This window comes from Engystomops pustulosus, chromosome 5, assembly GCF_040894005.1.
Source record: "Engystomops pustulosus chromosome 5, aEngPut4.maternal, whole genome shotgun sequence".
Classification (NCBI taxonomy): Eukaryota; Metazoa; Chordata; class Amphibia; order Anura; family Leptodactylidae; genus Engystomops; species Engystomops pustulosus.
This window is the reverse complement of record NC_092415.1, coordinates 44,838,236-44,864,493: the sequence shown is the minus strand read 5'-3', so window position 1 is coordinate 44,864,493 and position 26,258 is coordinate 44,838,236. Positions and strand designations below refer to the sequence as shown.

The following is a 26,258-nucleotide window of genomic DNA, read 5'->3' as shown; positions in this document are numbered from 1 at the left end:
AATAAAGGACACTAAGGGCTATATTATACTGTGTGGGGTTGAGTAAGGGGCGGGGCATAATGGGCGGTATGATTATTGTACAGATTATTGTACAGAGCGCCGGGCCCCACGGATCTATTATCACCTTTTAACTCCCTACAACTTCCTATCCCATCACCATAGTTACAGGTGGAAGCAATCCCTACACCTACAGTCAGTGGATGCATCCTGGGGGACAGCCAATGCACAGCACGGTAAGTGCACGCTCAGCGGCGTCCCGTCACGTGATCAGCCCCGTTCTGCAGGGGAGCCCCGCCCACATGGCGCCGGTCACATGACAGGGAAGTGGTTGTGTATTGACGTCACGGCGGAAGGTCAGGGGAGCTCCGGAGAGGAAGTGAGAGTGCGAGGCCTCGTCCGCCATTGTGGAGAAGAGAGAGCCCGTCCAGCGCGAGAGTCAGAGCCGGGGGGCGAGGAGCGCCAGACAGAGGAGGCCGCCGCGGTCCCCACCGCTCCCCCTGTGTCCCCACACACAGACACGGCGCCCATTAGTGTCCTGTAGGTGTATACACACATATACGTTACTCTGTAGCTCCGCCTGGCACTTGTAGGGAATACTCGGCGGCACGAATGTCTGTGTAGCCGTATGTCCCGGCCGTGTGTGTGCCCGTAGCCCTCTAGTACCGCACGTCCCGCAGCTCCGCACCTTGTCCCGTCTGTACGGACGCCTAGAGAGAGATTACAGGGAGGGATCACACGGCGGCTCCATCATCTCCGGCTCCACAGGAGAATGTCTGCGACCAGCGTGGATCAGGTAACAGAAGAGGAGGAGGCCTGGGTGTCTCATTGTGTGTCCCATCCACAGAGGAACATATGCTACAATGTACCAGGCCTACTACCACCCCCATCATCTCTGCCACACATGGCAGATACCTGGCATCACTGACTGCTAGGATCAGAACAGACAGCTGGGGGAGATTTCCCACTAATTAAACTTACTGTGCCAGGAGGTTAAGGGGGTAAGTGCTGGACCACCGGGGGTCCCCAACATTCACAAAAATGCTGAATGCAAAGGGAACCTAGCAGCAGGAATTGAGATAATAAACCACAAGCATCCTGTAGTCAATCAGCGGAACACCTTCCAGATCTTGTTGTTTTCACAGTGCCGGGTGCTGGTTTAGTCTTCTAAAATCAACATTGGAGAGATGTTGAGTGTGGAGGTGGAGAGCTCAGCACTAAAGTCAAGCTCTCCTCGCATAATGATGGCAATCAAAACAAAGGGTGCATTCTGAGCTGGAGAGAGCTGGACTTCAGTGCCAAACTCTCCAACTCCATGACATTATACAACAATTTACATCTCACTTCAAAGTAGATTTTCAGGATGATGCCACCACACTGGACCATGATTAAAAAAAATGTTCTGGAGGATATTAATCTGCTTGACAACATACTAATAGGGGTTTATAGGGTCAACTTCTGCTGACAAGAACTCCCATAGATGTGAATGGGGCAGTACTACTCCATTCAGGCCCCAGTGACCATCAAAGTCCAGCAGTTGCCCCCATCCCACCAGCGATCAGACATTTATCCTTCTACCTATGGATAGGAGATTCAACCTCTTTAGGAATTTGTCTACTGTATAAAGTTTGTAAGTTATCCTAATATATACAGGAAAGGGGATACCAAGCTGATCAGTGAAGGTTCAACTGCTGGGAGCCATAGAAAATCCAGAGAATGGGGGTCCTGTTTTTAGAAAATGATGGAGTAGCAGGTCATACATGAGTCCTGCCCTCCATCCAGTAGTCTGAGAAACAACCAATCACAGCCCTTGGGTATCTCCAGCGCTCTCACTGAGATAGCCGAGTCCTGCCTTCCACATTTTCTGATGCACTTCTAGTGTTTAATCAAATCCATTAGTAAGAATGGGAATAGCGTTCTCCAGATTGCTGGGGGTCCATTCCCCTTTTCGATGGTGGGTCCCAGCAGTGGGACATTCACAGATCAACCTCCTATCGTGCAAGTGCAGGTAGGTGTGCGATCTCCAGGCAGAAATCCTAAATCATCATGGGTTATCTAGGGATTATTTGTAGATTTTCATCCAGATTTAGATGCACAATTAGTTTGTTGTTCAAATTCCACATAGTTGTCCACCTGTCCCATTGTGATGGGAGTGATGTGCTGCAGATGCGTGATGGGGGTGCCATCCCCATGTGATGCCGCTTTCATTGCGCCAATCTTGAATTGTTGTGGACTAGTTGCATTTTTAATTAGTTTTGGTTAAAACCGATTTATAGAATTTATTCCCTATATAATCTGGTGTAACATAGAGCAGCAGAACACACAGGAAGCGGGTAGCCAATCCAACTGATACATATCGGAATTGATTCCTTGCCGCCGAATGGTCCCTTTTGGCTCCTGAAATGCTCTCACTGTTTTATAGTATTTTTTTCTACAGCTCCTCATTACTCAACCTTAAAGGGTGGAATTTTATAATCCTGTTGAGATATATATTTATATTTTTAGCCTCTACATCTTGGGCCTATTTCACATGTGCATTTGGACCTCTGTCACTTTCTTTCATCACTAAAACAATAACAGGAGTTTACCGCCTCCGTTGAATTGCTCATTGATTTCAATAGACTTTTAATGGCTTCCGTTATTTGAGGCAGAAAAAAATTATCTAATTTCTTGCTCAAATAACGGAAATGGTCCGAGTCAAATTAGTGGAAATCAGTTTTAAACTCGGTTATTATCCTTTAAGTGATGGAAGGTAATATCAGAAATCTTATTGCAGGAAAGCAGTCATATTATTCTGATCCTTGACAACCTCTATGATACGACCGGTCTCATCAAGATAAAGTTATTATTTTTATTATTGAATCCAAGCAAGGATTGCAATCTGGCCTTCCAATAGCAGATATGGATGAGTGGGGGCCTCATAAGTGACCCAAAAGGAAAAATTGACTCTCTTCAGCTCATTTGCATATGACTTTTTAGAGAATTTTTAGGGGAGATTTAATAAGATACCAGAAAGAATTTTTCCTGCCCTACCTGAGGGCTCAGTTTATTACCTATAGGTCTGAAAATACTGTGTCCCAAATACTTTTTTTAAGCTGCTAGAATTAGGTCATGTTTATTTGCTGCCAATTTCAGCAGTGAACCAAGGGAGATGTTATCTTGATTACAAGTAATTCAAGAGTTGACCGGTATAGATGAGTGGACCCGAACTTTAAATTCCCGTTTGGCAGCTTCGCCTAAACCGTACATGTTGCTTGATGGGCCAATCGGGCAGCTTTACGCCCTTAGAACTGGACATAACCGTGCCCTGCAGCCCATCCAGCAACATGTCATCTCTATTAATAATCGTTATCTATTGACAGTTAAAAATCTGTCACATGATCCTATGCAATACACAGATTTAGATGCCAATAAAGCACAAAAAATGGTGATGGTTTTAATTCACATCTATGTTACCCCTCTTCAGCCATTCTGAGTCCCTTAGAGGCTAAACGAGCTCAGAACCCCCCAGCATTAACACCATTATAAATGGGGAGTGTCTGAGAAAACCCCCAGTCTACATGATGAAGAGACTAAAATTAGCTATTTCCTTGGACACTGGTCACACCACACATTCAATATCAATGGTGTCTTTATGACTGCCACAAAATAAATCCTTCACAAATCCCTATCAGACTGGGGAGTTATGGAGTTATTAAGCAACTTGTCTACCATATTCAGTATGTCTAATCCAAATCTTGGATCGGTCCCAAATCTGTCAGATACAAATGGACCTATTATAGATCTGATAGCTTTGGCATTAGCTCAAATATACGGACTCAAAAAATACAAGAATGAATGAAGTAAAAATGTCATGTGCAATATTCATGGGGGATGGACTGCCGGACCTCCAACGGACCCCCACTTGTCAAATGTTCTGTGTGCATTACTATGCATCTGAACATGTATGGGATGTGCCTGGTACTGAAGAGGGAGCTATCCTGTTATCTATGCAATGTGCAGACAGTATGTAATGGACTGGACTTTCCTTGAGTTCTGTTCACACATTTTCAGCCCTTGTGGATATGGTGGTTGGCGCTCTGCTTTATAAAATAGTACAAAGGGTTCCTATAGATCCTTTATTTTAAGCACCGCTGTCTCATGACCCAATTTAAGTTGTGCAATTTAAATAAGGACCTTCGCAATCTTGACATCTTTCAGCACATTCAGCCATTGCCTATAGGAGAATTTTTCATGTAGTTTCTTCACTAGATACTTTGTTCCTCCATAAAGAGGTTTTCTATGATCAATACATTGATCCAGCCCTGTGCTTGGCCTTCTGTCACTGTCTGTATAAAGGGGCTCAGTGGCGACCAGTTGCGGCCTCTATCGGGCTGTACTGGAGCCTCTGTATACCAACAGCAGACTGCAGTGACTGGAAATAAGCACCGGATCCTGGAAAATCTTTTTATGAAGAGATTCAATCCTTTTTATGTCCTCTGTAGTGTTTCTCCAGACTGTTGCTGTCCAATTAGACTGTCAGGGCTGCAGCACGTGAATCACGATGCCGAGGACTGGGCTCCAAGCATCGCAGTGATATGTGTTCTGATCGGAGTTCCTGCTGCTCCGCTTTCCATTGTGGCAATGTTGTACTGCAGGGAAGCAGGGACTCTTATGTACCATATATCACTTAATAATGCTCAAAGTCTAGTCCTTGGCAATGCGGTCGGCTGAATACGTTCCAAGACCGTTCCTATTAACAAGTGACTCTTGTGTTTAAAAAGGGAAATGAAAAGATGCTCCAGAATTTAGATGTTGGATATTGGTAATCATTTTCTGCTTGATGATTATGTGTCTCTGTCTCCAGTCGTGCAGTGTCTGGATTATATACAATTTTATATAGTTAATACTTTGTAGCTGTGTCTTTTTTTCTAACTTCTAAAGAATTTTCTGTGTATTTAATTCCAGTGACCTTTTTCTTTCTTTTTCCACGTTGTTGCAGAGACCTAAAGGACAGGGAAACAAAGGTAAGTGCTCATCATTCTACAAATGCACCTGCGTGACTATGATGGCTTCTGGCATATGGTTTTTAGATTGCCTTTATGTGTCAATGTTACATTTTGTTTTAGAAATTGTTTTTTGACTCACAGCTTTAACCCCCTAGTGACCAAGGTACTTTGGTGCCTGGATGTCCCTATAAAAATGTATTGTTATTAAAAAGAATGGGGGTATGGGGGGAAATGTGAAAAAAGAATTTGTAAATTATATTGTCATCTGAATTATTTGAAGATGATGTGTAATGTACACTGCTCACCCTACAGTGAGATCTTATGCACACACGAAGAAGCTGCCATGATGCTCCACTACATGACTGCAGCTACTGGCAATATCATTTTATTGACATTTTTGGTTATGGAAACCTAAAGGGATATTGTGGGGCATCGTGGCATGTATGTTGAGAGACAGCTTTTATATATTGCTTTTGCAACATTAAACGGGTTCTCCAGTGATAAATTGCCCAATAGGTGGGGTCTTAATTATGTGACCCCCATGGATCACGAGAATGTGCTTCCGCAGTATGGAGCTGCTAGTCGCCAATGTGTCAGCTCCACAGTTCAGCGTCAATGATGCAGAGTATGGCTACGAATGACTGGCTGTTCTGTTCATCTTGGGCACAACTGGGGTATAATGGACCCTCATTCTCATGATCCATAGGGGTCACATCACTGGGACCCCACCAGTCAGCGAGTTGGTTCCTATCCAATGTATAGGGACTAACTTGTTGTCACTGGAGAACCTCTTTAACTAACTAAATATTACTTGCTGTACCAATACATTATCTATACTCATTAGGTAATGTGCTTTCCTGTTTATAATGATAATAATAAAAATGATGATAAAAAAATAACAAAAATGGAAATAATAATAAAAATAATTTCCCTTATTGATATAGCGCACATACAGATTACGCAGCACTACACAATCTAATCCCTTTCTTCATCAATGACTCCAGACCACAGTTTGTTATTCCGAAAACCTGTGTTGTCCTGTAAAGATTGACGTTGAATTTACTCTTAAAGGGATTGTCCACTTTAAGCACATTCCAGAAAAAAATTTATATTCTTTGTGTAATGAAAAGTTATACAATTTTCCAATATACTCTCTATCAATTCCCCATGGTGTTGTAGGCCTCTGCCTGCTGTCCTTTTATAAGAAGCTTCATTGTTTACTTCCTGTAGATAAACATGTGACAGAGGTGACACAGATATCGTTATAGCGCACAGTGTAATCACAGCCGGGTGTTATAACGAGCCGTGCACCTGTGTGACATCACATGACCAGGGAATGGTGGTTATCTACTGGAAAATTGTATAACTTTTCATTACACAAAGAATGTACATTTTTTCTGGAATGTGCTTAAAGTGGACAACTCCTTTAATCATTGTGGACAGTATTTATGCTGCTTTCTATTTTTCTGGTGGCATTTTCTGAATCCATTTTAGATCCCATTGCAAAAAACCCCACTATTTACTAATATGCCGGAGCATCCGATGCTCTGGGTGCAGGCGGCAGATGAATCTGAGCCCGCTCCTGGCAGGGGCGGTGCATGAAGTTGGAATATGCCGTCCTGTGTTATCTGGTCAGTGATCTAAGTAGGAAATCTTTCCTTTATAATTTTTAAGTTTAGGTTCCACCCCTAGTTTTGGCTGATCAGAATTCGGTCATCTGAATGGCACCTAAGGCCACCTGCATACGGTCATGGCCAGAGCCAGTCAGGCACCTGATCCTCATAAACCATCTGTGGAAAATGTTTCACTAGGAAATGCTTTTTGATGGGCTGGACAGATGATTGCTAGTCATAGCCTCTTTCTTTGGACCATCCAACCTTCTTAGTCCTTCCTCTTTCCAAAGTGGGTGCATTATGTGTATTGCTTGGTGACTTGTGGACATGCTGGATATCTTTATCATGGGGTGCCCTGTCTTCCTGTAAATATGCAGTCCTCACTATCGCCACCCTGCATGGCCCAATCTGCTCCTAGGCATTTTACTGTTAGATGGTAGAATAGGATGATTTGTAGCTGGTGTTACTTATAAGAGCTCTGTGCAGAAATCTGAGTATTTACTTGTCAGTTTGGGGTTTTACAGTGTAACTTATGGGTGGATTGTGGCTCTTTGTAATGGTTTTCTGCTACAGCTTTGTTCTCTGTGTCTTGTTGATTCATGTTCTGGAACGGTGTTGTAATAAAAAACAGTATTTACAGAAGGTTTAGTGTGAATAAGACATGCGTGGGCGGCGCAGGTCAAATATGAAATGGGTTTTTATCTGGAGTGTTTATTTCTGTACACACACAGTCCAGGAGTATATTATAGTCTGGAATGACTGAACATGTTGTTCTGTCCCCAGATAACACGATTTCTTCTGGTTATAGTTCAAGACAACTGTACCTTTAGCCAGAACCCAAATTAAAGGAAACCTGGCACTACCTCAGAAATGCTATACATCCCAGGAAGCATTCATTAAAGGGGTTATCTGGGTTTAAAAAAATTTTTATGGCCGGCTGGGGAGGGCTATTTAAACATGTACTTACCACCTCCGGTGCTGCCGATGTCCCGCGCCGCGGCCCGTCTTCTCCGTGCGCCGGTTTCAGTACAAGGGCGCATAGGGAGCTTCCGGCCGGCCGGATGCTCCCATGCGCACCATCTCCCAGCGCTTACAACGCTGAGAGATAGGGACGGATGGGATGAGCCATCCACAACGCGGACCGGAAGCTCCCTGTGCGCGGCTTCCGTGCCCCTGTTTGTTTACAGGGGCACGGATCGAAGTGACCGTGGCGCGGGACATCGGCAGCACCGGAGGAGGTAAGTCTATGTTTGTTATGTTTAACTATCCCTCCCCAGCCCGGCCATAAAAAAATTTTTAAACCCGGATAACCCCTTTAACCCTAAAAGTTTCAACCACTTTCGACATGTACAAATCCTGAGCTATAAAATCCAAAAAGAAATTGGCAATTGTTTAATGCCACCTAGTTCTTTACGCCCTTTGAATAGGTGGTTAAGAGTCTGCATTGTGGGTGTCTTGCAAGAATCGGGGGGGGTCCCGTTCCCACTAATTGATGGAATGGCACGTTGAACATTTGTGCTGTCATTCCATTGTGTTATGGGAATTCTGGAAATTCAGGTATTTCCCGCACTCTTACAGTGAATGGGAGGGACTGCAATTTCTGACACTCCCATAGTATTGAATGGAGAGGCAGAACACACCTTTAAGCGAGAATGGAGCACCCAGCAGCACATCAGATAATTAAAGGGGTTGTTCACTTTCAGCAAATATTTGATATGTTTTGTGTAATGACAATTTTCCAACATTCTGTCTGTATCCATTTCTCACGGTTTTCTAGATCTCTGCTGGCTGTCCCTCTATGGGAAGCTTCTATGTTTACTACAGTGAATAGAAATCGGTTTATGTGATGGACATGCAGGTGCATGAGAAGTTATCATAGAAGCTTCCTATAGAAGAACAGCAAGCAGAGATCTAGAAAACTGCAAGGAACTGATACAGTATATTGGAAAATTGTATAACTTTTCCTTACACAAACTATATATCAAATATTTTCTGAAAGTGGACAACCCCTTTCGCCCTGAAGCCATTGATGGCAAACCTTTTACACATCCAGTGCCCAATTTGCAACCCAAATTTCACTTATCGAAAGTTGCCAAGACTGCAATTTAAGCAGAAACTGATTGCTCTCTGCTTAGCTACAGCTTTGAAAAGTATAGGAGTCCTGAGGAAGGGGCTGGATTATCATTGAAGCTTGTTTCCAGGTCCTGAACAGGTAGAGTTACAGGCCAAGAGCAGGAGGAGCTCTGATAATCCAACCTAGTTTGCATCTTCTCTCTCTCTCTGCAGTCCCAGGCAGCTTAGGATATAACATGGTGCTGAGCATGGCACGTCCTGGGACTACAGGAGAAGGCCTGGAGGCTTCAGTATGGAGACGTCTGATCTGGCCAGTTGTCTTACAGAGAGCCACCGAAAAGTTAGGAGGCGGAGTGGTGACATGGCTGAGCTACAGGGGTGCAGAGGGATCATTTATTTCCCAGTTATGAGAGTAATACTAGCTATAATGGGAGAAAAGTCTGGTAAAATCCTTTCAGTTGTGCAGAATACATTCACTCCACTTATGTCTATGTCAGCTTATATTCATCCTCAAAAAGTTATAACATCTAGACACACTAAAGTCTGTTTGGTTCAATTGGTAGTAACTTTTTACTTGTCCAGCAGTGGTATAAGATGTCTGGATGAATAGATGTACACCTACTCATTTAGCAAAATTAGCTGATTATGTTAGGACAAACAATGGCCACCTGCAAATGTAGCCTGAAAACCCACCAGCATCGCCTGCAATACATATACAATAACTGCACTACTCTGCTACCCTCCCATATAGATTGTTAGTCCTCACGGGCAGGGGACTTGTTTACAATTCCTTCCACTTGTTTCAGATATCTGTAGTTTTGTATTTGTTCTTGTTTTAATGTAATGTATGTGAACCCCTTTATGGTTGTACAGCAACATGGAATTAATGTCAGTTAAACTAACCTACACTAACTAAATGCATCTGTGAACTGATAATATAGAGCAGTACAACTATCCCTATATTGTTCCTCTCTATGTCTGTAAAGTTCCACAATTTGTTCAATAAGTTGACACACCATCTATGAATATTCTTCCAGCTCAGCTACCTCATTCCCAGACAATGGCTGTGTGTGACTCGCCAAAGAGAAATCAATTCTCCCTTTCCCCCATCCCTTAAGAAAACTCTTCAGGAGTCACAGGCAGCAAGCTTGTCTTTCATTCCTAAGGAAGGAGAGAATGCGATAGCGGAGCTGATTTGCAAAGTGATGTAGCTGAAGGCTACATCACTTGTCAATCGGGAAGCTGGAGGCGTGGCTCAGCAGGAAGAACATGAATATGCTGGACTCATCTCAAAGGAAAGACTATGGTTGGACTTGCATGCATTTAAATAGATTGTGAGTCAATTTTATGAACGGACTGTGGAACTTTACAGGCATTGGAAGGAACAACATAGGCATAGTTTTACTACTCTAGAATAGCAGGTTTTGTTGGTTAGTTTCCTTTAACAGGTTGTGAGGGAGATTTATCAGTGTCTGAGAACAGAAGTGTTCTAGTTGCTCCTAGCAACCAATCAGAGCCTTTCTTTCATTTCCCCACAGCTGTTTATAAAAGTAAACCTGAGCTCTAAATGGTTGCTGTGAGCAACTAGAACTAATAGGTTGCTGATGAAGATGGTCGTGTCCTGATCTTTTCAGCTTTCATCAGCTCCTCAGACTTGAGTATTGTCAGTATGTACATGTGACCTATTCCTTATTTCTGAAGAGAAACACAAGGCCACCCCCCCTCCCCCATCCCCAAGACACATTCAGTATAAGACTATTTTTCCCTCTGATATCAGTATCTTTTGTATTTGATTCCTGTACTTTATAGCAAGTAGATGTGTATACGGTCTGTTGTGAACTTGTAACCTAACAGTAATTTTTCTGTTCAGTTGCAGTACAGAACGGTTCAATGCATCAGAAAGATGCAGTAAACGATGACGACTTTGAGCCATATCTAACCAGCCAGACGAATCAGGTACGAGACTTGTGAACAGTGCAGTGAAAGTTATCAGATTGCAATTATTTTCGAGGTAATAAAGTGCATAGGGAGAGAGCTCGGCCCTTCTACTAAAGCCCACTGATCAGTCCCCCATTAGGAAAATGACAAATTAATTGCACTATTCCAGTGACTTTTGAGTCCCTCTTGCTCTCTACTTCCAAGTCCCCTTACACATGGGAAATACTTTCAGCCAATCACTGGCAGGGGCGGGGCTCCACCGTGGCAAGTGATTGGCTGAGCAGTCACTTGCGGCACTAGAGGCATTAGAAATTGGTGCAGTGGCACCAGGAAAGTAGTAGGACACATTGTGGTTGGTAAAGAAAATTTAGTTGTAACCCTTTTAGAAAAAGCTTACACACCTGGACAACTCATTTTAATAAAGAATCAGCTTTATATGTCTACTAAAATACAGGCATGTTTTATCCACTGAACGTCTTGGCCGGATTCCTTCTTTCTCATTGTTGCTTCTAAAGTGATGTTGCATCATGTTTTATACAAATGCGCTTATAAAATAGTGCGGAGGCACCTTCTTGTCAGAGCTAAAAACAAAACAAATGTGCGTGTTGGGTTCCTGACAAACCAGGAGTTCATTCACTGTGTACTTGTGTGAAAATCCATTGTATTACTGTTGACTTTTGAGATGAGATGAATAATTAATGGCTGAGCTGAAAGGAACCATCTGCTGGAAGATCGGCCGACACCAAAGCGGGTGCACCGAGCGTGTAGTCCAGAGAAATAAGCGGCCGGGTTACGTTACACCATTTTATTTAACATCCATTACACAAAACCTTAAAGTGTAGAATGTATGTTATGAGGATGGACTCCATCAATGAGGAGGAGAGGTGTAAACTGGGAAATATTAGTCTTCTACTATCTACTATCAATTTCACTTACATGCTCATCACTTTGTGTATGAGAACTGTTTTAAGTGCAATAAGAAACGGCACATTTACAAAGAGACTTTTTAACAATATGTAAATTAGCCAGAGGGACTGGCTCAGGCTGACATCACTGATGGTAGATGTCCTTTAAATGTAATAAGCAAATAAGAAATCAAGTTCATTTTTCTGAAGCCCCTATATCACAATTTTTACATTCCTCCTACTTCAACCTTTTTAAAAAAAATGTAGCGGGGGAGGGCTGTAAAACGAAAACAAAAAATGTGTACTTGCCTTCTCTGGTGCTCCCGGTCTCTTGTACTGCCGTCTGTCGGAGTGGTGCCCTGCCTTGCACACCCACCCGTCTTTTCTCCCAACGCAGTATCAGGCGCTGGGACGGGTGGCCGTGCCAGGCGGGCGGAAGTTGTCAGAACCGTGCCATGTGAGGTGTGCTCTGCTATTTCCATCATTCCTGCAGCTGCACCCAGTGGTGAGAGAGGGGTCCTTTTTCTTTGGATAACACGGCCCTCTACTGGTGATCATTGAATCCCAACAATCAGACCTTCACTGATCGCTACGTTATCACATAACCAGTAAATAGGGGAAAACTTAAAGTGAACCTGACACCAGGAATGTGATCTGTAGATGGTATCAGGTTCCAATAGCCTTTGCTATGCGTTTGTCAGTTGTTTATATAAGTTTAATTCACATTTGCTGGCTCTCTGCCAGCAGCGTGTGGTGAGTCCCGAGAAGGGGGAGACCTATGTCTTCTCATGCATTCCTCCTCTCCTCTACACCATCCCCCTCCCCTGCTGACTTAATGCACATGACAGGAAGTAGGGAAGGAGCTGCATGAGTGTGGGGGAGAGGAGATTGATACAGGCAGCAGTGCGCTCTTCCCTGGGGACTTTGCCAAATGCTGCTGGCAGGGAGCTAGGTAATGGGAATTAAAATTATATAAACTAAGGCATAGCAAAGGCTATTGGAACCCAATACCAACTACATGCGCCACTGTTTTTGAAGCCGCCGGCAGCAATCGCGGGTGTTACTGGTAAGCCTTTGCTGCAATATGCAGCAAACCCGCGAGCCCTCCCCATGCACCGTGATCCGGCTCTGGTAGGGGAAGGGGTTGTCCACTTTCAGCAAATAATTGGTATTGATTGTGTAATAAAAAATTCCCAAAATACTTTCTGTATTAATTTCTGTATTTGTATCTGTTCTGTATCAGTTTTCTCTGCCGTCTGTCATTCTATATGAAACTTCATTGTTCACTTCCAGTGGTCATAAATCTGTCCCTAGTCATGTGATGTCACACAGGTTATCACATGGCTCTGATTACTTTGTGATATATTGAGCCATGCACCTGTGTGACATCACATGACCAGGGACCGGTGTTTATCCACTAGAAGGAAAGTTATATAGAATGACCACAAGTAGAGATCTTGAAATCCGGGATTAATATATTGGAAAATTGTAGAACTTTTCATCACACAAACCATCTGAATTATTTGATGAAAGTGGACAACCCTTTTAACAGAAACCATTCCCCACAGATATACTACAGCTATTAGTATTTCTCACCTCTGCAGTCATTTCCCCAGTATAGAGTCTCGCTTTGTACAGAATGTATACCTTTTTTTGCTTCCCCAATGATGGATAACTATGCACTTATTTTCCTGATTGTGTACATATTAAAGTAATACTTTCTTTTTTTTTCTTTTTTTTTGTTTGTAGAGTAATAGCTATCCACCAATGTCAGACCCTTACATGCCTAGTTACTATGCTCCATCCATTGGATTTCCTTACTCCCTTGGTGAGGCAGCATGGTCAACTGCGGGAGACCCACCTATGCCATACTTGTATGGACAGATGAGCAACGGGGAACACCACTACATACCCGATGGAGTTTTTAGTCAGCCTGGCGCTTTGGGGAACACTCCTCCTTTCCTAAGCCAGCATGGGTTTAACTTTTTTCCTGGGAATGCAGATTTCTCCACATGGGGGACAAGTGGATCTCAGGGACAATCAACTCAAAGTTCTGCATATAGCAGCAGCTACGGATACCCACCTAGTTCCCTCGGTAGAGCCATTGCTGACGGCCAAGCTGGTTTCGGTAGCGATACTTTAAGCAAAGTTCCGGGAATTAGCAGCATAGATCAAGGAATGACGGGGCTGAAAATTGGCGGGGACATGACTGCTGCTGTAACGAAAACTGTTGGCTCCGCCTTGACTAGTGCAGGAATGACCAGTATAGCCGCAAACAGCGTGCCTCCAGTTAGCAGTTCAGCACCCAAACCAACCTCTTGGGCTGCCATTGCTCGAAAGCCAGCAAAACCTCAGCCCAAACTTAAACCTAAGGGCAATGTGGGTATTGGTAGCTCTGCAGTTCCTCCACCGCCTATAAAACACAACATCAATATCGGAACTTGGGATGACAAGGGGGCCGTGGTAAAGGCCCCTCTTGTTCAGCCAATTTTGCCTCCTCAGCCTGTAATTCAGCAGCCTCAGCCATTAACTCAACCTCTACCCATGGTGCAAAACCAACTGCCTCAACAGCAGCTTCAGCAGCCGCAGCAGCAACAAGGACCTCAGCAGCAGGGCCCAGTGCACCAGGTGCAGCAGCAGCTTCAGAACCGCTGGGTGGCACCTCGGAACCGGGGCATAGGATTCAATCAGAACAATGTATCCGGCAATGAGAACTTTAGCTTAGGTGTTGTGCCTCTTAGCTCCTCACCTGGTGTTGAGGTTCACCCTGTACTGGAGAAATTGAAGGCCATAAACAACTACAATCCCAAAGACTTTGATTGGAGTCTGAAAAACGGGCGCGTGTTTATAATCAAAAGCTACTCGGAGGACGATATTCACCGTTCTATCAAGTACTCAATCTGGTGCAGTACTGAACATGGCAATAAGCGTCTGGATGCTGCTTACCGATCCTTGAATGGTAAAGGCCCACTTTATTTGCTCTTCAGCGTAAATGGAAGTGGACATTTTTGTGGTGTTGCGGAGATGAAGTCTGTTGTAGACTATAACGCGTACGCTGGAGTCTGGTCGCAAGACAAGTGGAAGGGAAAGTTTGAAGTCAAATGGGTCTTTGTCAAAGACGTTCCCAATAACCAACTGCGACACATCCGTTTGGAAAACAACGATAATAAACCTGTTACCAACTCAAGGGACACTCAAGAGGTACCCCTAGAAAAAGCCAAGCAAGTCCTTAAAATAATTGCGACTTTCAAGCATACAACCTCTATCTTTGATGACTTTGCACATTACGAGAAGCGTCAAGAAGAGGAGGAAGCCATGCGTAGGGTAAGGGCTCAAAAGTTTTTCATGTTTTGCTTTATGATACATTTCTGATGTGCATTGAATCCATTTTAACCCCCTAAAGATGGGGCAAGGCTGGACTTAACCAGGTAGTGACCACAAGTTCCCTAAATGGTAATTAAGTTTCAGCATAGTGGATGGCTTTTTCTCCAATCCTTTCCACAGGATATAAAATCCACAGACGTGCACTGCAAATGTTTAATGGTTTGTGGTGAAGATCCTCTGCTTTGTCACAAGGGAAAACATTTAAAATCGTTTAAAAAAAAATTGCACCATTAGTTCTGAAGCTGCAGATTCCTTTGCGAAATTCAACCCTTTCATCTGCGGGTGGCAGCAGAGGATCTTTGCTGCAAAAACCAACCCATTTCAGAAAATTTGAGTCCTTTTTAATGTCCTTTGCAAAAGAGAAGTGTAAAGTAGCAATAATAGAGATCTGATAACTCTGCTCCAGTCCTAATGCTGCTGCTCTTTATGGAACAGGGACATTAAGCTTGTAATGCACATATGGTGGTACAAGTATAAAGCTAAGAACATAGTATAGTCCTTTTTTAGGTTACCTTCACAGGCAGGACTACAAACTGGCACTGTATTAACTATAACAGTGCCAGTGCTGCAGTTCTGTCAGTAGAAATGGGATGTTCTGCTAGCAGTACAGGAAGTTCTTTGCGTCATATTTTGGTATAATGCAAGGACTACCTTCCTGTGATGTACAGTCTGTGGGATTGGACCAACATACAGGCCCATTTCCACGGGCAGCACGTTATTATGTGCAGGCAACCTCAAAGGTAACTTCGATTTCGTAATGATTTTTACCAAATTTTATATGTGATTTCCCCCCCCCCCCCCCCTTCCTTTAAAAAAAAAAAAAAAAAAAATGGAACAATTCTCATATCGTGTGACTCGCCTTTTGCTTTCCAGAGCTATGGCATGTTTATCTTCTGAAGCTGTTTTCAGAAATCTTCCTCGGCTGAGACTAACCTCTTCCTATCATTGCCCTACAGCGGTGTTAGCTATAAGCTGCCTTCACTTCCCATGACTTTGTGTTCTCATATCAAGTAATTCCAGTCAGAAATAACTAAAGTAATTTAGCAAGTCCATCAAGTCAGTAAATCCGCAAATTCCAACAATTAAATCCACTGAGCTCTGTATACAGGGTTTATATAGTGACCCCCTGGCAGCTTTCATCATACTTTCATCACACATCTGCACTGAACAGGTAATTAGTAGTTGAAACCAGCAGTGGAATGGTTACATACATGGAGTGTGTAGTCTGCTGTGTGAGCTCTAAGGGTTAACAGAATCCCTGGTGGGATGATGGTGTCCAGAGAAAGAGGAGGGTGGGGGAGAGATGAAAAGTCTATGATAAAAGCTTGAGGTCCAAAGAGAGACAAGAAAGTTCTGCAGAATCACAGATTGGGATGGAAGAACTGATGGGGAACAGAGGAGTCCTTCTACCTCACTAGTCAAGAGACTCCTACACTCACACAGCGGAAGACACGAGGCTCTCCTGCTAGCTACACACAGAGAGCATCACATGACCTCCTCCCTCCCGAGTAAGCAGGGAGCATTAGCCCATCCCCGCCAGCAGTTAGAATCCCTCCCGTTTCTAGTGTAAACCAGTTATGGTCTCTGACATTACAGCCAGGGGAGACGGCTACTGAAGGGAGAGGCTAAACTGAAGATGGCATAGAACCTGCTTCACATAATTATAAATTCTGTAACTAATAACCCATAGGAATCAAAACCTGGAATAATTCCTTGCACCATTGGGCACCTTTAGTCCATACATTGTACACAGGAGAAGGGTTCCCTTGGACAATGCCTGTTAGATATGTGACATCCAGAGGTCATCTAGTTCCAGTCTGAGTGATCTAGTAATGCAGGGTAGTGAGTCATACTCTATGTGTGACTTCTGCTCTGAATATCCAGTTTAGGAATATAAATGGCACTGCTCTATACATAGGATCACACTCTGTTCCCCTTGTATTTGGGAAAGGATCTCTGATCCTTTTATAGTTTAGTTATTTTTAGCTATGGTTGCATGGTAATACTATGGCATGTTATTGCTTGTTGATACTAAACGTTTAGAGTGTTTTTGTTTTTGTTTTTCTTTCTAGGCACTTTTTCTTTTAGTTGTATTTTGCTACATTTTTCTACAGTAACATAGGAGAATCTGTTAGAGATTTCTTTTCTAAGTAGCTTAAAGTGTATTTGTATCATTTTATAATCTGTGCTCCAGGTTCCCCAGGTTTCCCTGGATCATATGAAATCTTATGTTTTCAGTCTGATTATTACAGTATCCTTATACTTTAGAAAATGTTGCACCGATACCAGAATTTTGAGTGAGATAGAATATCTGGAGAAATATCACAAAACAGGCAGTCCCCGGGTTACATACAAGATAAGGTCTGTAGGTTTGTTCTTATTTGAATTTGTATGTCAGTCAGAACTGTATATTTTAGCATTGTAATCCCAGCCAGAACTTTTTTGGTCTCTGTGACAATTGGATTTTAAAAATGTAGGGTTATCATAAGAACCAGGATTAACACTAAAGCTTCATTACAGACACCTGTGATAACTGTTACAGCTTATCATTGTAGCCTAGGGCTAAAGTACAATAAATTACCAACATCCAGAGGTCCGTTTGTAACTAGGGGTCGTATGTAAGTCGAGTGTTCTTAAGTAGGGGACTGCCTGTACTCCATTTTCATACAATATTTTCAAGAAAAAGTCTTAACTTAATTCAAAATGTTTAGAGTGTGGTTTACATTGCGCTTAGAAATGCAATGCAAACACATGGGGCTCAAGCATTGAAACACTTGCAATCAGTAACAATCGAGCAGCGTTTTGCGGGGAGAGCTTTGGGTTTTATGACCAGGCTACTATATGTATTGTAAAAGTTTTCCTGGTAATGTTAATATATAATTTATTTTGTCTTGTACATTTTTATTAATTCAGTTTAACTGTGTTGTATGGTTTAAAAATAAGGATAGTGTAGAGATGTATAGAGAGATCTCTGTGAAGATCATGTTGACATTTTGCAACATATAAGTGGATTTAGGTTGTAGCTTGGGCACTCTGTAATCCTATCCCCTAGGCCAGTGATGGCAAACCTTTTGGAGACAGTGGATTGCACTTCTAGAGTGCAAGTTCAATTCGTCTGACCCAAAAAACCATTTGTGTCAGGGATAGCCCTCAGAGATGTAAAAACGCCAAATATCAGGTGATGTGATTTCCCTGATGATATGGTCCTTGTTCTGCTGATGCCCCCGCACATTTATTGAAAGCATTCCCTTGCTAAACGCTACTAGCAGCCTGTAGAATGGCACATGTCTTTTGGTATCAAAAATGACACCCCCTCACCCCTTCTGTGTTCGGTCTGTCAGGATTAGGATTTGAAGATGTAGTAAACTTTGAGGGTACTCAGGTCTTTGGTCCTACAGATCATGCGTGGTCCTCCAAGGGAAATTGTGTGTGTGTGTTCTTTTTATAGGGTATTATCACCCCTATGTTTGCTTGCTCCCTGTTCTGCAGTTCCTCAGATCTTGGTGGAGTCCCCACAGTATATGTAGCTTACTGTACATACGGCTTCATTTCTAGTATTTCCTGTAAAACTTTGTAGAGAGACGCTCAGGGGTTTCCAGATGGCAATTGCAGCAAGTCCACACACAATGCACCAGAACCAGTACACTGACTGCTATGGGGGCAATTTATCAAGAAATGGCGCTGTGTCTGCTAGCTCCTGACGTTACTCCGCACATCATGCTGGATGTACCAAGAGACTCCGCACAGATTGTCTACATCAGCATCATGGTACAGGACTGTACACCCTTAGGCTACATTCACACGGCCATATGATTTCTCCAATCCCGTATTTCTGTGCCGTATGAGCCCGTATTTACATGATGTTTTTCATCTGTATGCAGCACGTATGTAACCCGTATTTTATACATCCCCATAGACTTCTAGGGCTTACGGAACTGAAATACGGGAGAAAATAGGACATGCTCTATATTTTTATACAGTACGCTACAGTGTCAAAAACGGCAATATAAATGGTTGGACGTATTGTCCATTGAAATGAATGTGGCCGTATGTAACCCGTAAAAAAACGGTATGGATACGGACGTTTTCATACGGCCGTGTGAATGTAGCCTACTACATACCCCTACCCCCTATCATCATTGAGTATCACAGGCACAGGGCTGTGCAGCCTCAGTGGGATAGGTCAGCAACCTCAGTCTGAGGGCCACATTGTCATACTGCTAAACTTCAAGGGGCCCAAAACAACAAGCACAATACAGTACAGGTGTCACCCCAAATACTACAAATCCCACAGTACAGTAATAAAATCCTCCCCAAAAAACAATTCTTGCAATTATACAAAAACTATAATACAGACCAGACAATAAATACAGGGCTAAAGCTGACTATGAATAATAGAGACCCCAGGGCAGACAAATAATAAGAATGAAGATCCACCTCGGCAAGTGATACTGCAGGTGAGGCCCAGCATAGGCAAGTGATGCTGCAGGTGAGGCACAACATAGGCAAGTGATGCTGCAGGTGAGGCCCAGCATAGGCAAGTGATGCTGCAGGTGAGGCCCAGCATAGGCAAGTGATGCTGCAGGTGAGGCCCAGCATAGGCAAGTGATGCTGCAGGTGAGGCCCAGCATAGGCAAGTGATGCTGCAGGTGAGGCCCAGCATAGGCAAGTGATGCTGCAGGTGAGGCCCAGCATAGGCAAGTGATGCTGCAGGTGAGGCCCAGCATAGGCAAGTGATGCTGCAGGTGAGGCCCAGCATAGGCAAGTGATGCTGCAGGTGAGGCCCAGCATAGGCAAGTGATGCTGCAGGTGAGGCCCAGCATAGGCAAGTGATGCTGCAGGTGAGGCCCAGCATAGGCAAGTGATGCTGCAGGTGAGGCCCAGCATAGGCAAGTGATGCTGCAGGTGAGGCCCAGCATAGGCAAGTGATGCTGCAGGTGAGGCCCAGCATAGGCAAGTGATGCTGCAGGTGAGGCCCAGCATAGGCAAGTGATGCTGCAGGTGAGGCCCAGCATAGGCAAGTGATGCTGCAGGTGAGGCCCAGCATAGGCAAGTGATGCTGCAGGTGAGGCCCAGCATAGGCAAGTGATGCTGCAGGTGAGGCCCAGCATAGGCAAGTGATGCTGCAGGTGAGGCCCAGCATAGGCAAGTGATGCTGCAGGTGAGGCCCAGCATAGGCAAGTGATGCTGCAGGTGAGGCCCAGCATAGGCAAGTGATGCTGCAGGTGAGGCCCAGCATAGGCAAGTGATGCTGCAGGTGAGGCCCAGCATAGGCAAGTGATGCTGCAGGTGAGGCCCAGCATAGGCAAGTGATGCTGCAGGTGAGGCCCAGCATAGGCAAGTGATGCTGCAGGTGAGGCCCAGCATAGGCAAGTGATGCTGCAGGTGAGGCCCAGCATAGGCAAGTGATGCTGCAGGTGAGGCCCAGCATAGGCAAGTGATGCTGCAGGTGAGGCCCAGCATAGGCAAGTGATGCTGCAGGTGAGGCCCAGCATAGGCAAGTGATGCTGCAGGTGAGGCCCAGCATAGGCAAGTGATGCTGCAGGTGAGGCCCAGCATAGGCAAGTGATGCTGCAGGTGAGGCCCAGCATAGGCAAGTGATGCTGCAGGTGAGGCCCAGCATAGGCAAGTGATGCTGCAGGTGAGGCCCAGCATAGGCAAGTGATGCTGCAGGTGAGGCCCAGCATAGGCAAGTGATGCTGCAGGTGAGGCCCAGCATAGGCAAGTGATGCTGCAGGTGAGGCCCAGCATAGGCAAGTGATGCTGCAGGTGAGGCCCAGCATAGGCAAGTGATGCTGCAGGTGAGGCCCAGCATAGGCAAGTGATGCTGCAGGTGAGGCCCAGCATAGGCAAGTGATGCTGCAGGTGAGGCCCAGCATAGGCAAGTGATGCTGCAGGTGAGGCCCAGCATAGGCAAGTGATGCTGCAGGTGAGGCCCAGCATAGGCAAGTGATGCTGCAGGTGAGGCCCAGCATAGGCAAGTGATGCTGCAGGTGAGGCCCAGCATAGGCAAGTGATGCTGCAGGTGAGGCCCAGCATAGGCAAGTGATGCTGCAGGTGAGGCCCAGCATAGGCAAGTGATGCTGCAGGTGAGGCCCAGCATAGGCAAGTGATGCTGCAGGTGAGGCCCAGCATAGGCAAGTGATGCTGCAGGTGAGGCCCAGCATAGGCAAGTGATGCTGCAGGTGAGGCCCAGCATAGGCAAGTGATGCTGCAGGTGAGGCCCAGCATAGGCAAGTGATGCTGCAGGTGAGGCCCAGCATAGGCAAGTGATGCTGCAGGTGAGGCCCAGCATAGGCAAGTGATGCTGCAGGTGAGGCCCAGCATAGGCAAGTGATGCTGCAGGTGAGGCCCAGCATAGGCAAGTGATGCTGCAGGTGAGGCCCAGCATAGGCAAGTGATGCTGCAGGTGAGGCCCAGCATAGGCAAGTGATGCTGCAGGTGAGGCCCAGCATAGGCAAGTGATGCTGCAGGTGAGGCCCAGCATAGGCAAGTGATGCTGCAGGTGAGGCCCAGCATAGGCAAGTGATGCTGCAGGTGAGGCCCAGCATAGGCAAGTGATGCTGCAGGTGAGGCCCAGCATAGGCAAGTGATGCTGCAGGTGAGGCCCAGCATAGGCAAGTGATGCTGCAGGTGAGGCCCAGCATAGGCAAGTGATGCTGCAGGTGAGGCCCAGCATAGGCAAGTGATGCTGCAGGTGAGGCCCAGCATAGGCAAGTGATGCTGCAGGTGAGGCCCAGCATAGGCAAGTGATGCTGCAGGTGAGGCCCAGCATAGGCAAGTGATGCTGCAGGTGAGGCCCAGCATAGGCAAGTGATGCTGCAGGTGAGGCCCAGCATAGGCAAGTGATGCTGCAGGTGAGGCCCAGCATAGGCAAGTGATGCTGCAGGTGAGGCCCAGCATAGGCAAGTGATGCTGCAGGTGAGGCCCAGGACTAATAACCCCAATACTCTTCTGTCCTGGGGCAGATCTGTGTCCTGACGCCATGAATATGCCAGTGTATGGTCCTTTTTTATAAGTACTGTACTCACCGCTCCCAGGAAGCTGTTTGTACGATCCGACGTTAGGACCCAGAGCAGAACAGCATCTGACAGTGGTGAGTACAGGACTTATAGCATGTACTCACTGCTGTCAGATGTAGGACAAGAGTATCCTTCCCTCTTCACCTGCTCAGTATTTGTAGCCGTAAAGCCGGATGATAAAGCATAGTAGACTACACCATTATCCTTAAAGAGAACCAGTCAGGCAAAATAACCCCCCTAAACTAAATATATTTTCATAAACTGACATTAGAGAGCATTGCCTCTATCCCTTCATTGTCCCTCTACATCAGTGGTTCTCAACCTTTCTAATGCTGTGACCCCGCAATACAGTTCCTCATGCTGTGGTGACCCCAAACCATGCAACTCGCAGTAAAAACACAGTAAAATTGCGGCTCTGATGGCTTTAGGCGACCCCCGGTTTTGGTCGTTCGACCCCCGCTGGGGTCCCGACCCACAGGTTGAGAACCACTGCTCTACATGCCTGTAAACCTAAGCAATGAGGTCCTAAAGCTGTATGCAAATGACCTGTGAAATGTCCAATGAGTCATTAGCATATTCAAGCTGTCCAGCTTATTCATGAGTGGGAGGCACAGCCACACCCCCAGTGCATGACTGACAGCCTGTATAATGATGTGAGGCTGTTTAATGATGTGCTTCCTGGTGCTGGCGCCCCCTGCAGCCTGTGTGTGTATAGGAGAGATGCAACAGCTCCAGGCAGCCATGTTATAGCAGAACATGTCAGGTACTTGTGTGGCTGAAGTCTGTGTATTAGGAGGATGCAGCATGTCAGCAGATGCAGCACACACACCAGCAATGCTTTACTATACATTACACACAGACCTGAGCAGGGGGAGGAGAGGGGAGGGGTAACAGGGGTGACATCACTGCCTCTGACCATGTGACCAGCCTCATTTACATAATAAAACAAATATGATTTTATAATGATTAATGTATGAAATAACTAGATAAAGGCTTGTGAGCTGCTCCAACAGGTAGAGGTGACAGGACTAGTGACACAGACCTGATGACAGGTGTCCTTTAATAATACATATGTTTAGCCTATAGAAGACTGAGTTGTGTGGCATCCATCCCCATCCTCTGCTAAATGTAGATCTCAGGTGTTGTCCCGGTAATGTCCACATACGGAGAGTCCCTGAACACCGGCCGCAGCAAATCGCCTTATTATATTCTCATACAGTGGGACACTTTGCATTCTCTATTGTACACACGTCAGAAAGGCTGCTGATATACCCCAACAATGGTCATAAAAATTAGATGAGAATGAGCCTTAGAGTTAATTTATTTTTTTATTAACCCTCCGGCATCTATTCAGTAGGGCGCAGCCCCTGGAGACTTACTTTCTCTTATTTTGTCATTCCCTCAGGGTCCTAGAGGATACAACCCTCTCACACATTTATGTCCTCTGCCTAAACCTTAAGCACTTTATGTAGTGTATGTGACTCTACTAGGATAAATGTGGAAAATAGTTTCCTGAATGATGTTAGTGCTTACACCAGTCTCCTTGCCATGTATTGGAATTGAGTTTGTTTGTCAAAGTTGTGCCATATACACTTTTACCAGCAGGTGGCTCCATGTATGGTGTATGCACTGAGATAGATGTGCAGCTGCAGAGCCATAGACGCCGATCTCCCTGTCCTGGAGGGGAGGTTACTATCGGATCGGTCTTTTCAGATGACTAATATATACAGCTGACGTATATACGTCCCCTATAGATGGCAATGGGCGCGCGGCACCGTGCGGGAGCAATAAGATGCAGCACCATCCTGTAGCTGGGAGAAAGATAGGATATGCCCCATCTTTTCCTGGAATACGGCACTGTGCTCCATACATTGCTATGGAGAGGGGCAGGGGTGAGCAGCGCTCGGGGGAATGTATCCTAAACCATTGCGTGTGTTACAATGATTGTCCTCTCACACATCTCTTCTACCTGGAGGTTGGGGAATACGTTGTAACCTGATGGAGTTCTCCTCTGGACTCCCTATGTTCTCATTTTGGTTGCGCCTTTCTGACAATGAATTAAATGGATTTCTTCTGCAAAAGAAAAATTGTTCTTTGTTTTTTTTTTTTTTTTTTTAATCAAATTTAACTTTTTTTTCTTTGTCTTTGCAGGAGAGAAATCGAAACAAACAATAATTAGACGGAGTTAACCCTTCTGTAAAACACTAATGATGCAGACTCTGGAAATCGCCTACTTTGTGGAAGACAAAACCTAATTAATGCATTTTATTTCTGCTTATGGCCACATCCTCGAACACTTTAACATAAAATTGACTTTTTTTTTTTCTTTCCCCTCTCCCCCTTCCTGTTTTTACATAATGGTTTTCATCGAAGCATCTGCCCTCGTACTCGTCACCAAACACTTGAGAACTGTCACTTTTTGTCAAGCACTTTCTGTCCTAAAGCTTTTATCCAGTATACGCTGTTTTTTGTTTTTGGTAATCTAACTACGGCGCAGGAGTCCCAGTGATTTTCAAGGGGGTCCTATGTGTCCAAATGATTTTTTTTTTTATTGGTTTAGTACTAACTATTAGTGGTTAGTTCATGAGATTGTGAATTATGGCTTCATTTATTTTACAATTTTTTTTTTTTTTTAATTGTGTTTTTTTTGTTAGCTGCTGGAAAATTAAAATGAAATCATGCCACCTTTCATTCAGGAGCTCAAAGAAGAGTTGTCTCGAACTTTTCTAGTGACGTCACTATGGGGCAAGCAGTCTGATCGCTGTGTCGCCATAGGCGCCCCTTTTGTTTTACTGTTTAGATTTGTTGAATTATGATTGTGCACATGTGAAATTCTCTGTATAAGAACGATGAGCCTCCCTTTTGCCTGGGTTCACACATCATATTTTTTTGGTGCCTCTTGTTTCTGCTAGTATTATTCTAATTTATATAGTGATGGATGTGGTGCTGTCTCTATTCTTTTGCTTCCCTTCTGTCTTTAAAAAGAGAATCTGTCAGAAGTCTTTACCATTCAATGCTGTAGCCTGTGTAAGGTGGCAACCCTGGAGGTCTGTGTAACCATTCCTTTGGTTTAGTAGCAGCAGCACTGTGGAAAATGTGTTTGTAGCTTGTTAAGTCCATGGGGGGGGAGGGGGTGTCTTTACACAGCTGTTCTCTAGGCTGGGGAGGGCCAAGGTGCTTGCTGCAATGTTACAACATCTAGGATATATTCACACTGCAGTTAGGGCAGAGCGCGGGTAGAGGAGGAAGAGGTGAGCGCTGCAAAACCCTGCCCCTCTCCATAGGGATGTATGGCGCACGGTGCTGTACAGCGGGTAAAGATAGGACATGTCCTATCTTTTTCCCGGGTACCGCTCCTGTAGGGCGCCATGCACCCATTGCCGTCTATGGAGGACATATATCGGCCGTATATACGTCCCCCTTGCGCAGTGTGAATGTAGCCTTACTCTGAATGTTTAGAGCACAGAAGTGTGAGGACATGGTGCTCATGCAGCAGCTACAATAGTGCAACATAGATGCATTTTTATCCCTTTAAAGGAAACCTACCACTTGTAGTGGCAGGTTTCTGATGGAAATACCGGGCACCAGCTCAGGGTGAGCTGGTGCCGGAGCTTATTTTCGTTAGTGTTTTAAACCGCGGTATCGCGGTTTAAAACACTTTTTAAACTTTATAGCCGGCGCAGGGACGTACGCGCTCGGCGCTTACCATGCGCGCGGCTATCATTCACTTCCTATGTAGCCGCGCGCACGGTAAGCGCCAAGCGCGTACCTCCCTGCGCCGGCTATAAAGTTTAAAAAGTGTTTTAAACCGCGATACCGCGGTTTAAAACACTAACGAAAATAAGCTCCGGCACCAGCTCACCCTGAGCTGGTGCCCGGTATTTCCATCGGAAACCTACCACTACAAGTGGTAGGTTTCCTTTAACACTCCCTGTAGAATTCTAGATTCTATTTTGGGTGTACAGAAAGTTTGTATTGTACCCACATGTGAGCAATGACCTTTGCTATATTTCAGGGCAATCTCTATAAGGGTCAAGTAGTCACAACAAATCTTCAGAAAAAAGGTACCTAATAGGCTTTCAGCCTAATGCACATGCTTCCCCATTGTTGGGTTGGAATACCATTTAAAATCCAGATGTCCCTTGCAAAGGTTTCAGATTTGTGTTTTATCGGGTGGCCCCCTGAAGCTCTATGTACTAAACGTGAAGCGTATGCAGGGTATACAGCGCCCGCACTAGGTTCATCGTGGTGACAGATTCCAAGAACTCTCCTTCAACACAGTGTAGAGAATGGAAGCTGTCACCACCTGCTTTGTAAAGGTCGTTCCCAAATATCTGT

At 44.9% G+C, this 26,258-nt stretch overlaps 1 protein-coding gene across 4 annotated transcripts; it reads left to right on the top strand.

Annotated features, from left to right (window-relative positions):
* The first annotated feature begins 288 nt into the window (after positions 1-288).
* Positions 289-24,379, top strand: YTHDF3 (YTH N6-methyladenosine RNA binding protein F3). 4 transcript variants are annotated; one of them, XM_072151826.1, is made up of 5 exons: positions 289-537; positions 4,945-5,003; positions 10,542-10,627; positions 13,264-14,838; positions 24,072-24,379. In XM_072151826.1, the coding sequence occupies exons 1-5, from the start codon at positions 314-316 to the stop codon at positions 24,093-24,095; spliced, it is 1,968 nt and encodes a 655-aa protein (XP_072007927.1). In that variant the 5' UTR covers positions 289-313; the 3' UTR covers positions 24,096-24,379. The 4 variants fall into 4 exon arrangements, with proteins under 4 accessions (XP_072007927.1, XP_072007930.1, XP_072007928.1 ...); XM_072151829.1 differs by having other exon boundaries at positions 397-537; positions 4,979-5,003; XM_072151827.1 differs by having other exon boundaries at positions 398-793; positions 4,979-5,003.
* The last annotated feature ends 1,879 nt before the right edge of the window (positions 24,380-26,258 follow it).